Here is a 16,463-nt window from a genome sequence, read left to right on the forward strand (position 1 = left end):
CTTTTTTCTCATATCACTCTGCACTAATTGTTTGCAAAGGGATCGAACTACATCCCGTATCTGTCTGATGAACCGCCACTGTTTCTGCAAACGGTTTTCGGGCTCTGGAGTTCTTCAGAACCCGCATACCAAGTGGAGCAAAGCTTGGATATTAGCGGAGGTTGGGGGACTGTGGATGTGGATCAAGGTGGAAATGCCTTTATTTGGCTGGAGACGGACCAAGCCCGGTGGGATCGGGACACTCCACTCTACCTGAAGAGTCTATAGTCTATAAATAGCACAACTCACATTCTACCACATCAATACTGAAGGGCTATTTTTATCTCCCCACCGAATCCTACATCACATGTCTGATCTTGTAGCCCAATCAATGCGTAGCTGCATCCCAGTTCCCTCTACTATAGGCAGTGCAGACTCTTGGCCGCATATCAATAATCTACAGTGGCTTCCTTATCTCGTCTCCTTCCCTTTGTCTGCACAGAACTGAAAATGCTCTGCTGGTGGATGTGATGAGGCAGATATGTGGTGTAGAACTCCTTTGGGGGGGGTCCCCTTTGATCCACCTGTGTTTTTAAGACCTGTCGCAGATGAAGGGAAGGAGACGAGGAGAGGAAGCCCCTTTAGACTATTGAGGTGCGTTATTATCAAAGAGAACTGTTCATGCATGTCAACCTTGGCTACGCATGGCAGAGATGCAGTAATCTGAATTCATATTGGATGTGTTCATATCTACTGTATATGAATTGCCTTAAATATGGTTTATTGTTTATAGAATTGCCATGAAGATGGTTTTATAGTTGATAGGAGTCCTGGTAGCAGCTACCTCAGACTGACCCTCGTCATCAAATAGCCAGTTCCCACAGTCTGACCAGCCAACACCATTCAGACACACTGCTCTTCCTGAGTGCCATTGAAATGTTTTCTGACGTACCCAACTCCACAATGCCTTATTATATGTTTTTGTTCCCCTCTCCACCACAAATGTTTTCTTTCATATCAGGTTTATCGGTGTGACTTGGAACAATGATGGGCCTTTTTTTAAATGCTGCCATTTCCTGTGCTTTTGATAAATCACATTCGTTGTTGAAAGGGGCTTGTGCGAGGATTGACGGCATTTTGATATTTTTAGGTTGGGGGCTTTCTCAAATGAACTTTGTGGTGGGGGTGATTATTTTGTCCGGACTACCTGAGGCCCTTTGGTGATGTCAGTCTCAAAGAAGAGTCCTTTGTTGCGAATTATTCCATTTTTTTTGTGTATTGTGCGACAACAAAATGTAAGTGCATGCTGTGTGCACAAGGTGCGTTCAATTTATTGAGTGACAGAGCATAATTTTTAAGAAATTCCAATGATTTTTGGAGCATGATTATTACAATGATGAACGATAGGAAGAAATGAGTGAGAACCGGATGTTGAGAACAGTGAATTATTTCCTCATCTTCTCTCTTCCTCTTTATCTCCCCCATAGTTTTGATGTTGAGAATGGATTGTCGGTGGGGCGTAGCCCTCTGGACCCCCAGGCCAGTCCCGGCTCCGGCCTGGTGCTCCAGGCCAACTACGCCCACAGCCAGCGCCGGGAATCTTTCCTCTACCGCTCTGACTCTGACTTTGACCTCTCACCCAAGGCCCCCTCAAGGAACTCCTCCACTGCCAGTGAGCTGTAAGTGCCCCCACCCCCCTTCCTTAATGTCTCCCTCGGTGACCTTTCACCTTCCTTTCATATCAATTGGTAAGTGTCATGGCAGAGATGTCTCACTGTAGGCCTTGATGATACAAGGTTTTCCACTCCAAGGTTATATACAGATATGGTTTTGTGGAACAGATCAAATCATATGTGGAAAGCAAGTCATTTCTTGGATCGCTTTCCATAAGGGAATTCCAATCGCAAAGCACGAGGAACACGTTAGGCCAATTTGAAATCTTTCCCTTATACTACAGTAGTTTGTGTGGTCCCTTAAGTTATTCTGTGAAAGAGCCTACTAAGTGGACTGTATCTTAAGCTCTCTATTGTGCTTTTTTTTTTAAATGTCGCACAGTTTTATTAGCACAAAATGTTATATTAAACCATATTGCTCTGTGGGTTTGGAAAATCTACCGTCCTCCAGTTTGAAAGCCCCTATTACTGAAACCAGCAGTTCTTTCCATCCCAGCACGCTTGCATGTCAACTCTGCTTCGGTAGGATGAGACATAGACAAAGTCGGAAAAATTGGCCACTTCCATATTTTCTTTCTTCTTCTTCTGCTGTTTGGTTTTCCAGCCTACTGTCAGCCTAAGCCAGTTTCCACGTGTCTGAACACCTTAGCTTGTGATGAATCGGTTGCAGGTCACCAACTCTTGCCTCTGTTTTTAAAGGGAAGAAAGCTTGAAGCACTGGGAAGTCAACTGGTTGTCTCGGTGAGAAGAACTTGACAAAACACTGACTTAGGTTCCCTCAAAGGCCTGTCCTGCATTCTCCATTACAGGTTTCAGAGCCATTGTCCCCTCCCCATGGCACCAGTGACTAAAACTTAAAGCCCTCCCCTAGGTGACCCCCGAGAAAGACATTTTTGTTTTGCATGTGAAGCTTCAAGAAAATGCCCTAGCATAACTCCCCAACCCTATAACTTTACAAGTTGCACTTTAATGTCTCCCTACCTCACGGTTCATAACATGTACAGTGCATGGCATCCCTTGTTTGACCTGCATTTCACCTGGCCTGGTCTACCCTTCTTTTTTTTCTTTGCTTTAATGTCAGCTTGTTGAAGTTTTATTTCAGACACTGATCAACTGTCCTGATTAAGGATTAGGATTATTGCAAATGTGTAATGTGCACAGTATTCATTAGTACCACAGTAGTCATTAGTACCACAGTAGTCATTAGTACCACAGTAGTCATTAGTACCACAGTAGTCATTAGTACCACAGTAGGTATGTTGGATTAATTAACCTAAATATTTTATGCGCACTAAGTGGTTGCAATTTGTTTAACTTTTTCACTGATTCCATTACTGTACTTTGAAAACATCAAGACCAGAGCCTAAACCAATGTCTAGACGTAACCTCATTTTGTTCCGTTTTTTCTCTCCATTGTAGACATGGAGAAGACATGATTGTGACACCATTTGCACAGGTTAGTTTTGGAAATATTGTGCCCTTTCCTGTGTTTTTCAGCCAAACAAATGATTCAGCAAATTACCTGGGGGGGGGGGGTCTAGGGGTCTAGGCTGCTGCCACTGGAGCACATGACCAGTGTATTGGTGCGAGCAAAGGTTTGAATCCTGCCCGTTGCTCTTTCAGCAGTCTCTCTTCTACCTTTTACCTCTATCTCTCTCTAGCCAATAAACATACAAAAGACTTAAAGAATAGATATATGGAATGAGATTTAGCTGTAATGTAGATTCACCTTCTTTAAGCACACCAACACAACAAGGAAATAACTCATAAATCTGACTGAACACCGACTAACCCTGAGTAACTAAGACTTAAAAAAAAAGAATACCTATAAATAGGTTGTTGCCATTGCCCCAGTGAAGTCACAGCTGTCACTAGGCACCGGTGACACTAGTAGAGAGGACCACCGGAACAGCCTTTGGCATGTGGCTGGCGCATCCCGTCAGCCGGGCCTATGACGGGGGAAGTGCGTCACAGCTGGACTCACTTTACTGAACAAGCTAGGAATCTAATACGGTGTTCCCTCGATATGGCTGCTGACTGGTAAGACACCCGCAGGAAACCAGATACCGTCTCTTTTAATGTGCTGACTCAAGATTTCGATGGGCGCCCAGACATTGACATGTATGACGTATGGGGTGGGGGGTGGGGTTTATAAGGTACACTATACATACAACAGTATGTGGACACCCCTTCAAATTAGAGGTTTCGACTATTTCAGCCACATCCGTTGCTGACAGATGTATACAATTGAGCACACCGCCATGCAATCTCCATAGACAAACATTGACAGTAGAATGAACTTACTGAAGAGCTAAGTGACTTTCCACTTGGCATAGGATGCCACCTTTCCAACAAGTCAGTTCGTCAATTCTTTTGCCCTGCTAGAGCTGCTCCCAGTCAACAGTAAGTGCTGTTATTGTGAAGAGGAAACGTCTAGGTGTAACAACGGCTCTGCCGCGAAGTGGTAGGCCACACAAGCTCACAGAACGGGACCACCGAGTGCTGAAGCGCGTAGCGTGTAAAAATCGTCTGTCCTCGGTTGCAACACTCACTACCAAGTTCCTTTCTGCTTCAGGAAGCAACGTCAGCACAAGAACTGTTCGTCGGGAGCTTCATGTAATGGGTTTCCATGGCTGAGCAGCCACACAAAAGCCTAAGATCGCCAAGCGTTGGCTGGAGTGGTGTAAAGCTCGCTGCCATTGGACTCTGGACAGTGGAAACATGCTTCACCATCTGGGTTTTGGTGGATTCCAGGAGAACGCTACCTGCCCCAATGCATAGTGTCAACTGTAAAGTTGGTTGGAGGAGGAATAATGGTCTGGGGCTGTTTTTCATGGTTTGGGATTAGGCCCATTAGTTCCACTGAAGGGAAATCTTAATGCTACAGTACAAATACAAGACTTTCTAGACGATTCTGTGCTTCCAACTTTGTGGCAACAGTTTGGGGAAGGCCTTTTCCTGTTTCAGTATGACAATTTCCCTGTGCACAAAAGCGTGGTCCATACAAAAATGGTTTGTCGAGATTAATGTGGAAGAACTTGACTGGCTTGCACAGAGCCCTGCCCTCAACCCCACGGAACACCTTTGGGATGAATTGGAACGCCGACTGTGAGCCAGGCTTAATCGCCCAACATCACTACCCGACCTCACTAATGCTCTTGTGGCTGAATGGAAGCAAGTCCCCGCATGGAAACGTTCCAACATCTAGTGGAAAGCCTTCCCAGAAGAGTGGAGGCTGTTTTAGCAGCAGAGGGGGGATCAACTCCATATTAATGCCCATGATTTTGGAATGACATGTTCGACGAGCAGGTGTCCACATACTTTTGGTACTTTTTTTGTAGTGTAGCTTTTGGTGTTCTGACAAAAATATTTTACACAAACAATTGAGGTACCTTACATTCAACGGCAAATTTGATAGGATACAAACACTCACAGGGTAAATATGAATCCCACTAATCTAGTGTTGAAATAACAATTTGTATGTGTTTTTATTCATACATGACGGACCTCAACTATCACAATGTAGAGATGACGTACCCTATTTATCTTTACCGTTCTTGTAGGTACTTGCCAGTTTGAGGACGGTAAGAAGCAACTTCGCCGTTTTGACCCACCAGCAAGATCGTCAACCCAGCAAGTACGTTCAATCTACACCTCTCATACCCAAACTCGCATGTCCCCCAAATCCTTTAACAATGAAGTGAACAGGAGATACAAAGTAGATATAGATATGCATTATATATATATATATATATATATATATATTTATAAACTTGACTCAAACTGGGATGTCTGTGTCCATAGGAGAACTGGCAGTAACCCACCATCCATGTGCAAGACAACCTTGGCAGGTGAGTGTTTCTGAAGTATGTGATTGGTTGAGTTTGTTTGACTATTCATTCAGCAGTTTAAAGTTGTTTTTTTTTGCTTTACAAAAGTTGAGCGAGATCTTAACAAGGTTGCCTCCTAGGTTATCCATCTTTGTTTGACTGATTAAACAGAACTGATGATATAACCATCCATAGAAACCGCAAAGGGGACTTGCGTCATTGGACAACATTCTGGATTGAATCATTGGTTCTTGAGTGAACGTTGAACGTCGAAAGCACTTTGAATCGATGGGCTCATCTCCTTGTGTGTTGTCCTTGTGTGGGTGTGACAGAGGAGCCGTTCCAGCAGCTGGCCGTGGAGACTCTGGACGAGCTGGACTGGTGTCTGGAGCAGCTGGAGACTCTGAAGACACGCCACTCTGTCAGCGAGATGGCCTCCAACAAGGTACAGTCACACACACATTTGTTTTACTGTCTTTATGGGGACCAAATAAGTGATTCCCATTCAAAATACTATTTACCCTAAATCAAACCCTTAACCTAACCCTAACCTTAACCCCTAACTCTAATTCTAACCATAATGGAACCCTAACAGCAAACCTAACCCCTAAGTCTAAAATAGTATTTTTCCTTTTGGGGACCGGAGGAATGTCCCCACCAAATTTTTCTTTGTTTTACCATCCTTGTGAGGACTTCTGGATAGTGAAACCACGCACGCACGCACACACACACACACACACACACACACACACACACACACACACAGATAACCCTGGGTGCTTTAATGAGTCACCTGTACCCTTGACTTCAATGGTAAGGTTGAAGCTACTAATGTCTTACATCAAGATTTGGTTCAGTTTGAGTTAATTCGCTATGATGGACTTAAACAAGATGCAATATCCTACCAGCTCAAGGCCCACCAGTGATTTAGAATCATCTTGGCTTTATGAAGAGTTGTCATGAATGACTGCGATGTAGAGTGCTGTATGCTGTATGCATCGTGACCTAGCCAAATGAATCTACAGAGAATTTGTATCACATTTGTATCTGTAGCTGCACAATATCTATAAAGACTCTCTTTCAGACTTCGATTTAATCTAGTTTCCTTCTTATTTAGCCAAAACACGTAACCCCCCCAGCCCCCCCCCCCCCATTAAAACAGAGAAAAAATGATATTATTTCACACTGTCAACGTGAGCAATATATCCACATTGCTATGTTAAACAAATCATTAGCATGTACTGTAGCTAGCTAGCAGCGGTTCAATGATGATGACGAGAGACATGAACTTCAATAAATAATCACTTAATAAATCATGTTTAAATAGGCAACAAGAACTTCAGCTAACAATGAATTAATAAATCATTTATAAATAAACAACTGATTGTCGAGTCAATAAGATAGCTATAGCTAACCATTTTATAATTTTAAATATACAAAATTATATTTATCACGGACATACGTCGATGTACTTAAATATATTCATGAAGTATGATTTAAGTATATTTAAATAAATGACAATTCCACTTGGTTAAAATACTAGTATAAATAACTTTACTGTAATACCAAAAACACCACCTCATTTCCTATTACATTTTAGGATGGTTAGCTGAATAGTCAACAAAAAGAAACTGCATGCGGCCAAAACTCACTAGAGCAGACCGTGCTTTGATTGAATCAAAATACAGAAAGGCTTATAGTTTAACACCATCTGCGCTAATTCGCTCATGAAACGGTAATTCATGAAGCTCTAAATGAATATTCCCATGAAACTGATTGAGATCAAATGATTGGCAATGCAGATGCCATTTGCATGTTTCACTGCAAACGTGAAGAATTATCATCCACAGTGATGATGGCCTATTTTGCAATTAGGCATGCCTAACTTGGTGTTTGAGGGTATTAAAAACAAAACAATTTATTGAGACAATATGTGTGGGCGTCGGCATTTTATGCATATTCTATAATGATATTCGATAGGCTATCTGTTGGTAGCCTACAAACTTTAAGAAATGATGATGTCCAGCAAAAAAATAGCTTGTGTGGTTCCATGATTAGCCTGCCTACGCAAGAGCCATGTGCGTTGGGTACACACACATCCACCCAACACACACAGGCTCTGTCTGGGTACACACACATCCACCCAACACACACAGGCTCTGTCTGGGTACACACACATCCACCCAACACACACAGGCTCTGTCTGGGTACACACACACCCACCCAACACACACAGGCTCTGTCTGGATGCACACACCACACTCACGCCAGTCACACACACACACACACACACACACACACACACACACACACACACACACACACACACACACACACACAAACACACACACACACGTGTTGGTGTGTTTCATGTGCTGCAGATTAGTCAATGAAAAGGTAGAGCCAGTGGGAGGTATCATCCATGCTAGCACCTTGCAACAACTCGCAGGAGAGGGCTCAGTGATGTTTCTGCATCACTTTATTTTTCCTATGAAAGAAAAGTATGTTTGTCTTCATGAATATTTCACCCTTTGCCATACATCTTTGTATGGTCTATTTGACCAAGTTTGTATATTAACCATCTTCACCACATTGTATTGTATCAAGAAATATACTGAATAAATAAGCTGAAATAAAAGATCCCAGAAATGTTCAATAAAAAAAAGCTTATTTCTCTCAAATTTTGTGCACAAATTTGTTTACATCCCTGTTAGTTAGCATTTCTCCTTTGCCAAGATAATCCCATCCACTTGACAGGTGTGGCATTTCAAGAAGCTGATTAAACAGCATGATCATTACACAGGTGCACCTTGTGCTGGGGGACATAAAAGGCAACTCTAAAATGTGCAGTTTTGTCACACAACACAATGCCACAGATGCCTCAAGTTTTGAGGAAGCATGCAATTGGCATGCTGACTGCAGGAATGTCTGTTGCCAGAAAATGTCATCTCTACGATAAGCTGCCTCAAACGTCGTTTTAGAGATTTTGGCAGTGCGTCCAACTGGCCTCACAATTGCAGACCACGTGTAACCACATCAGCCAAGACCAGGACCTCCACATCTGGCTTCTTCACCTGCGAGATGGTCTGAGACAAGCCAGCCGGACAGCTGATGTAACTGTGGGTTTGCACAACCAAAGGACTGTCAGAAATCATCTCAGGGAAGCTCATCTGCGTGCTCGTCGTCCTCAACAGGGTCTTGACCTGACTGCAGTTCGGCGTTGTCACCAACTTCAGTGGGTAAATGTTCACCTTCGATGGCCACTGGCACGCTGGAGAAGTGGGCTCTTCACGGATGAATCCTAGTTTCAACTGTAACAGGCAGATGGCAGACAGCGTGTATGGACTTGTGTGGGCGAGCGGTTTGCTGATGTCAACCTTGTGAACAGAGTGCCCCATGGTGGCGGTGGGGTTATGATATGGGCAGGCATAAACTACAGACAACCAACACAATTGCATTTTATCAATGGCAATTTGAATGCACAGAGATACCGTGACGAGATCCTGAGGCCCATTGTTGTGCCATTCATCCCACCACCATCACCTCATGTTTCAGCATGATAATGTACGACCCCATGTCGCAAGGATCTGTACACAATTCCTGGACGCTGAAAATGTCCCAGTTCTTTCATGGCCTTCATACACACCAGACATTTCACCCATTGAGCATGTTTGAGATGCTCTGGGTCGACGTGTACAACAGCGTGTTCCAGTTCATGCCAATATCCAGCAACTTCGCACAGCCACTGAAGAGGAGTGGGACAACATTCCTTTAGTTTAGTTCAGTGTGTAATGTGCAATGGATTTCTGAAAATATCTTCTATCTTCTTCTAAAATAATGTATTTTCTACTCTGCTTTCTGCAAATATCTGGGATTTTTACATGTATAATATGATAATGATACTACAGCGTGTTGCATATCATGCCAAATCATCCCATTCTCCCATTTTCCTATGAGGATTTTCTCTTTCCTCATAGCGTCATCATGTCAGTACTAGCAACGCATCCATGCGTTCATATATATGTGAAATAAATACCTCAGCCATTCATGGCATCGGGCTCCCTCACATCATCTTCAAACTTGGTGCATATGGTGCAGCCTCAACCCCCCGCCTCCAACCCAACCAGCCCCCACCTGTCTCCTCTACCATGGGCCAATGAGCTCTGTCCCCCTGTCCCAGCCTCTGATGCAGCAGGCCACCGATCGGCTCCTTCCTTTGGGCAATATGGAAGGGGGTTGGGGAGGGTTGGAGTTGGGAGTTTACACACAGAGCAGGCAGAATAGTGCTGCTGAGGGAGAGAGGCAGGAGTCGTTTCTCGGCCATGCTCCCCAGCACCCCGCATCCTCAGCCTGGCTTTCGCGCTGCCTTTTGCGAGCAAACTCTTTATCTTCGCCCATTCCTGTAGCGTGTGGGAAAAAGGCTTTCTTGTGGACTGTCTGCTTGCAGTGGAATTGAGGAGTTCAGGCAAGCAGGACAGGAGCACGGAGTGTGTTCTGCTTGTACAGTACCAGGGACCGTAAACACAGTACAGTAGCTAGAGGAAGGAATCTGGTCTTTAATTCATTTCTTTCTACTCCATGATTTATTTGGTGCTGAAATGCCCGAAGTCAATTACTTGTTTTTTGTGTCGAGGATGTACATTGAGGTAAGATGGGCTGGGCTGGGATGAGATACACGTGTTTCTCGGTGAATGAATGTGTAGTACAGGTGTCCTTGTTTGCAGAGTTCTTTGCAGTCAGTTGGGAAGTGATACTGTCTTTGCAGCATGTGTGTGTGTGTGTGTGTGTGTGTGTGTGTGTGTGTGTGTGTGTGTGTGTGTGTGTGTGTGTGTGTGTGTGTGTGTGTGTGTGTGTGTGTGTGTGTGTGTGTGTGTGTGTGTGTGTGTGTGTGTGTGTGTGTGTGTGTGTGTGTGTGTGTGTGTGTGTGTGTGTGTGTGGGCATGTGTATGAGTGTGTGTGTGCATCCAGGAGTGCGTGAGCGTAGAGTGAGTCCATAACGTCCATTCAGGTATGTGCATGCAGATGTGTCCCTTTATCTTTGTGTGTGTGTGTGTGTGTGTGTAAGAAGTGTGCGTGTCTCACATATGGTTGATTCTACAGAAGTGGTGCAAATTGCAGTCCCATCTCAAAAACGCTATTTAAAAAGAAAAGAGAAACTGTTAAATCTCCAAACATTTCTTTACATCATGGTATGTTCTAATTTAATCCAAGGCAATAGCAAATATATTGTTAAATGAATACAGTACAAAGCCCTCAATTATACTCTATATGTCTCCCTGACATGTGTTGGAAGATGTGTGCTGAAAGTTTGGGAAAACTACTATACAAATTGGATTTTTTAAATGTTCTTCCAACCCCCAATTTGTACCACTTCTGTAGAATGACCCATATAAAGTGAGAGACAATAGTATTGGGACAGCGACACATGTTGTGTTGTTTTGGCTCCGTACTCCAGCACTTTGGATTGGAAATGATACAATGACTGAGGTTAAAGTGCAGACTGTCAACATTCATTTAAGGGTATTTTTGTCTATATCGGGTGAACTGTTTAGAAATTACAGCACTTTTTTTGTACATAGTCCCTCCATTTTAGGGGACCTAAAGTATTGGGACAAATTCCTTTCTAGGACTGTTAAAGTAGTACAACTTTGCCCAATAGAAATGAATGGTAAATAATGTATTGTGTCATTTTGGATTGACTTTAATTGTAAATAAGAATTGAATATGTATTTGAACACTTCTACATTAAATGTGGATGCTACCATGATTACGGATAGCCCTGAAAGAATCGTGAATAATGACGAGTGAGAAAGTTACAGAATCACAAATATCACACCCCCTCAAAAATGCTAACCTCCCATGTTATTATAAATGGTGAGAAGTTAGCATATCTTGGGGTTTTGATATTTGTGAGTCTAACTTTCTCACTCATCATGGTAGCATCCACATGAATGTATAATTATTTAGAAACATATTCTAATCTTATTTACAATAAAAGTGACTCCAAACTGACACAATGGGGGGGGGGGGGGGGGCTCTAATTTCTAAGCGCTTCAACCGATATAGATGAAAATACTCTCAAATGATCGTCATTGTATCATTTCAAATCCAAAGTGCTGGAGTACAGAGTCTAAAGGACAAAAAATGTGTCACTCTCCCAATACTTTTACAGCCCACTGTGTATATATATATATATCTGTGGGTGTGCGTCTTCCGAGCAGACTGCCACTGTTTCAGAGAGGGGGATCTCTATTATCCTTGTGTATGATGATTACATAATACGTTGCTTGATCATCTTCTGCACCTATGAAGGGAGAGTTCTCTACTCAGCCGCCTCTGTAAGCTCCTCCTAATGGTGATATTCTAGCCAGCCTGTACTCTAGCCACTATGAGTGAAGCACAGGGAACAATGAAGGTACACTACATGAAACTAAGGCGTCACTTGATTGACTGTCACCGAGGGGCGGGCTCATACTAGAGCTAGATGATGACTGGCAGTCCAGAGTACTGATCAAGACTGTTTACGCTTGCTGAGCAACCTAGGGCCCACCTAACGTAGCAGGGGTGAAAGAAACGCCTCAAACTAGATCGCCTACATACTGAGGTGCATTCAGTTCCCTTCAACGTTTGCTACGTTGCGGAACGGTTTGTACATTTCCCCAGAACGTTCTTGAACAAACTTTGAGGTACAAAAAGTATATGGACACGTGCCCGTCGAACATCTCATTCCAAAATCATGGGCATTAATATGGAGTTGGTCCCCCATTGCTGGTACAACAGCCTCCACTCTTCTGGGAAGGCTTTCCACTAGATGTTGGAACATTGCTGCGGGGACTTGCTTCCATTCAGCCACAAGAGTATTAGTGAGGTCGGGCAATAATGTTAGGAGATTAGTCCTGGCTCGCAGTTGGCGATCCTATTAATCCCATTTGATGGGGTTGAGGACAGGGCTTTGTGCAGGCCAGTCAAGTTTTTCCACACCGATCTCGACAAACCATTTCTGTATGGACCTCGTTTTGTGCACGGGGGCATTGTCATGCTGAAACAGGAAAGTGCCTTCCCCAAACTGTTGCCACAAAGTTGGAAGCACAGAATCATCTAGAATGTCATTGTCTGCTGACGTTGCTTCCAGAGGCAGTTTGGAACTTGGTGATGAGTGTTGCAACCGAGGACAGACAATGTTTACACGCTACGCGCTTCAGCACTCGGCAGTCCTGTCCTGTGAACTTGTGTGGCCTACCATTCGCAGCTGAGCCGTTGTTGCTCCTAGAAGTTTCCACGTCACAATAACAACACTTGCTCTAGCAGGGCAGAAATTTGACAAGTTGACTTGTTGGAAAGGTGGCATCCAATGACGGTGCCATGTTGAAAGTCACTGAGCTCTTCAGTAAGGCCATGCTACTGCCTATGTTTGTCTATGGAGATTGCATGGCTGTGTGCTCGATTTTATTCACCTTTCAGCAACGGGTGTGGCTGAAATAGCCCGAATCCACTAATTTGAAGGGGTGTCCACATACTTTTGTATAGATAGTGTATATTTATAGAGAAGAGAACCCTGCATCTCAGAAAGACAATGGTGTTATTCTCATCCACTTCAGTAGAAAAGTTAATGCCAGCTACATAGTCTTGCAGAAGGACATACTCAGAAAAGGTTACCGCTGTATGTGAAGTGGTATTACTGCACTACAGTGTTCCAAAAGGGTTCTTCAGGTGTCCCCATAGGATAATCCTTTTTGGTTCCAGGTAGAACCCTTTTGGGTTCCATGTAGAGCCCTCTGTGGAAGGAGTTCTTATGGAACCAAAAAGGGATCTTCAAAGGGTTCTCCTATGGGGAAAGCCGGAGAACCAATTTTAGGTTCTAGACAGCACCTTTTTTTCTAAGAGTGTATTATTTCAGCTGTGGTTGGACGGCAAGTGACACACCATTTACTGCATACTACTAAATGTCTCATTGTGTACTGTACATGTGCCTACCATGTGTATGTCCACTGTCTACAGTAGAAAGTATATTGGTACAGTCAGAGTGATACGGTGTGTTGTGGTTTGTCTCCCCAGTTCAAGAGGATGCTGAACAGGGAGCTTACTCAGCTATCAGAGACCAGCAGATCAGGGAACCAGGTGTCAGAGTTCATCTCCAGCACCTTCCTAGGTACCTCTCTCTCTCTCTCTCTCTCTCCCCCCCACCACAAGCCTTCACTGACTGTGCTAGTAGAGACCTGTTATGTGGACCTAATAGTTACTAATGTATATGTATTGTATAGTGACATGTCATTACACCATTACAATATAATTCCATGTAACCACATGATATCTGTGGCACTTCAACTCAATGTAAAGTGGCACCAGCCCTAGTTTCAATAGACAACCATTCTGAACCTATGGTTGTCATGGTGTCAATGTGTAAGAACGCGCCGTGTCTGTCCGTACCACAGAAAAGCAACACGACATGGAGATCATGTCTCCGCCCACCAAGGAGAAGACGGACAAGAAGAAGCGCCCCATGTCCCAGATCGTGGGGGTAAAGAAGGCTATACTGATCCCCAGTGTGGCCCCCTCCAGCATTCCCCGCTTCGGGGTCCCTTCCAGTCAGGAGAGCCTCCTTGCCAAGGTAGTCTACACAACCCTTATTTCCTGACGATTTAACTAGAACATACCTCCCTTTTAGGGTTCTGTTCTGTCACAAGTTGTCACTTATGACAGGATCTAGTAGCCCCCAGCACATTTTGGGGGTAAAGGATCTGTTGTTCTTTCTAACTGAAATGTTTTTCCATCTGGCAGGAGTTGGAAGAGATAAACCAATGGGGTGTGGATATTTTCAAAATATCTGAATATTCTGCGAATCGTCCACTGACGGTGGCGATGTATTCCATTTTCCAGGTATGTCATCCATCTGCATCCACAAAGATACTGTTTGGGAAACTCACTGTTTTCTTGAAGGATAGAAAGTGTGTTTCATGTGATTCAAATGACATGTCTCTACACAGAATGATCTCTCATTAAGTAGTCTCTCTCTAATGATGACAATTTCGTTTTTTTCCCCCCTTCTATGTTTCCTCTATAGGAGCGAGAGCTGCGGAAGTCCTTCAAGATCCCTGCAGACACCTTCATCACCTTCATGATGACCCTGGAGGACCACTACCACCACGACGTGGCCTACCACAACAACATCCATGCTGCAGACGTGGTCCAGTCCACCCATGTCCTTCTCTCCACCCCCGCCCTGGAGGTAAGTCAATACAATACAACTTTTTAGCTAGAAACTGACAGTACTGTATTTTTAATACCGTATTGTTGTTACGTCTATGTATGAGTCCCACACACATACGGTATTTACCTGCATTAACATCCCTGTGTTTCTCCCATCTCTGCAGGCTGTGTTCACTGACTTGGAGATCTTGGCTGCTTTGTTTGCCAGTGCTATACATGATGTGGACCATCCGGGGGTGTCCAATCAGTTCCTCATTAACACCAGTGAGTTCACATGGGGCACTAGGATGTAGATGTTTCAAATCTTGGAATCCTTTGTGTGTCCACATTAAAATCAATTCACGGGCCACATCTGGCCCGCACGCCACCAGTTTGAGACTCCCCGCTGTAGAATATCTCTCTTCGTGTGTGTGCGTATATATATCTGTCTTTGTCTGTCCAACACTGTTCCATTCTCTCCTGTGTGTCCGTTCAGACTCAGAGCTGGCCCTGATGTATAATGATGTGTCAGTCCTGGAGAACCACCACCTGGCTGTGGGCTTCAAGCTGCTGCAGGAGAACAACTGTGACATCTTCCAGAACCTCAGCAAGAAACAGAGACAGTCCCTACGCAAGATGGTCATAGACATGGTGTTAGCCACAGACATGTCCAAACACATGAACCTGCTGGCGGACCTGAAGACCATGGTGGAGACCAAGAAAGTGACCAGCTCTGGAGTGCTGCTGCTGGACAACTATGGAGATCGCATCCAGGTTAGACTCAGAAAGAATCCCATTCATTCTCTTAGCAGGGATTCGTATTCAGCATAACTGACGTGAATTAGATGATAATATGGCCATTTTGGCTGACACTTTCATCCCAAGCCTCTTACAATTAACCCATTCATTCAGTGTATTTGGCATATTCAGGAATTGAACCCCAAAACATTTACCTCAACTGACAGCACCATGCTCCTACCAACTGAACCATTGGGAACATATTACTGTCATCTTACCGCACCTGCTGTCTCGACCTCTGAATGCTCGGACATGAGAAGCCAACAGACATTTACTCCTGAGGTGCTGATTTGTTGCACCCTCACTGTGATTGCTATTTGACCCTTATGGTCATCTATGAACTTTTGAACATCTTGAAGAACGATTTGGCCTTAATGGCCATGTACTCTCAAAATCTCCACCCAGCACATGCAGAAATGGACTGGGCTACCCCTCGGATCCTGGTTCCTCTCTAGGTTCCTGTTTTTCTAGGGAGTTTTTCCTAGCCACCGTGCTTCTACATCTGCATTGCTTGCTCTTTGGGTTTTTGGGGGGGCTGTGTTGCTGTATAAGCACTTTGTGACAACTGCTGACGTAAAAAGGGCTTTACAAAATAGATTGGATTGATTGACTGATATGATTCTACGGCCGTTTTATTCCTCAATGCTCAATAAGAAGTGGGTTTTGGGTTTCTCCAGGTCCTCCAGAACATGGTTCACTGTGCTGACCTCAGTAACCCCACCAAGCCCCTGGAGCTGTACCGCCAGTGGACCGACCGCATCATGGTGGAGTTCTTCACCCAGGGGGACAGGGAGAGGGACAAGGGCATGGAGATCAGCCCCATGTGTGACAAACACAACGCCTCCATCGAGAAGAACCAGGTGCGGTTACGACACACACAAGCACAGAGACACAGATACACACTATGTCCACATGCATAGAGACATACGCTGTCTGTTTCGGGATAAAGGTCTGCATCTCTGGCAATTATGTCAATGAATATATTCCTCTTCCCCTC

General features: G+C 44.2%; 1 protein-coding gene across 12 annotated transcripts in view; it reads left to right on the forward strand.

Moving 5' to 3' along the window:
- Nucleotides 1-16,463, forward strand: part of LOC110530132 (3',5'-cyclic-AMP phosphodiesterase 4C) — a 63,237-nt gene that overhangs the window by 43,188 nt on the left and 3,586 nt on the right. For 4 of the 12 annotated variants that reach the window (XM_090182016.1, XM_090182015.1, XM_090182023.1 and 1 more), the window contains 13 exons: nt 1,467-1,658; nt 2,352-2,393; nt 3,072-3,108; nt 5,216-5,289; nt 5,457-5,502; nt 5,805-5,927; nt 13,538-13,631; nt 13,915-14,090; nt 14,261-14,359; nt 14,544-14,708; nt 14,854-14,953; nt 15,165-15,442; nt 16,144-16,326. In XM_090182016.1, coding sequence (XP_090038142.1) covers nt 1,467-1,658; nt 2,352-2,393; nt 3,072-3,108; nt 5,216-5,289; nt 5,457-5,502; nt 5,805-5,927; nt 13,538-13,631; nt 13,915-14,090; nt 14,261-14,359; nt 14,544-14,708; nt 14,854-14,953; nt 15,165-15,442; nt 16,144-16,326 — 1,609 coding nt within the window. Of the gene's footprint in view, nt 1-1,466; nt 1,659-2,351; nt 2,394-3,071; nt 3,109-5,155; nt 5,290-5,456; nt 5,504-5,804; nt 5,928-13,537; nt 13,632-13,914; nt 14,091-14,260; nt 14,360-14,543; nt 14,709-14,853; nt 14,954-15,164; nt 15,443-16,143; nt 16,327-16,463 lie in introns of those variants that run through there. The other 8 variants (XM_021612968.3, XM_090182024.1, XM_090182020.1 and 5 more) reach the window with 4 other exon arrangements.

Source organism: Oncorhynchus mykiss, chromosome 8, assembly GCF_057628025.1.
Source record: "Oncorhynchus mykiss isolate SJ-2025 chromosome 8, ASM5762802v1, whole genome shotgun sequence".
Classification (NCBI taxonomy): domain Eukaryota; kingdom Metazoa; phylum Chordata; class Actinopteri; order Salmoniformes; family Salmonidae; genus Oncorhynchus; species Oncorhynchus mykiss.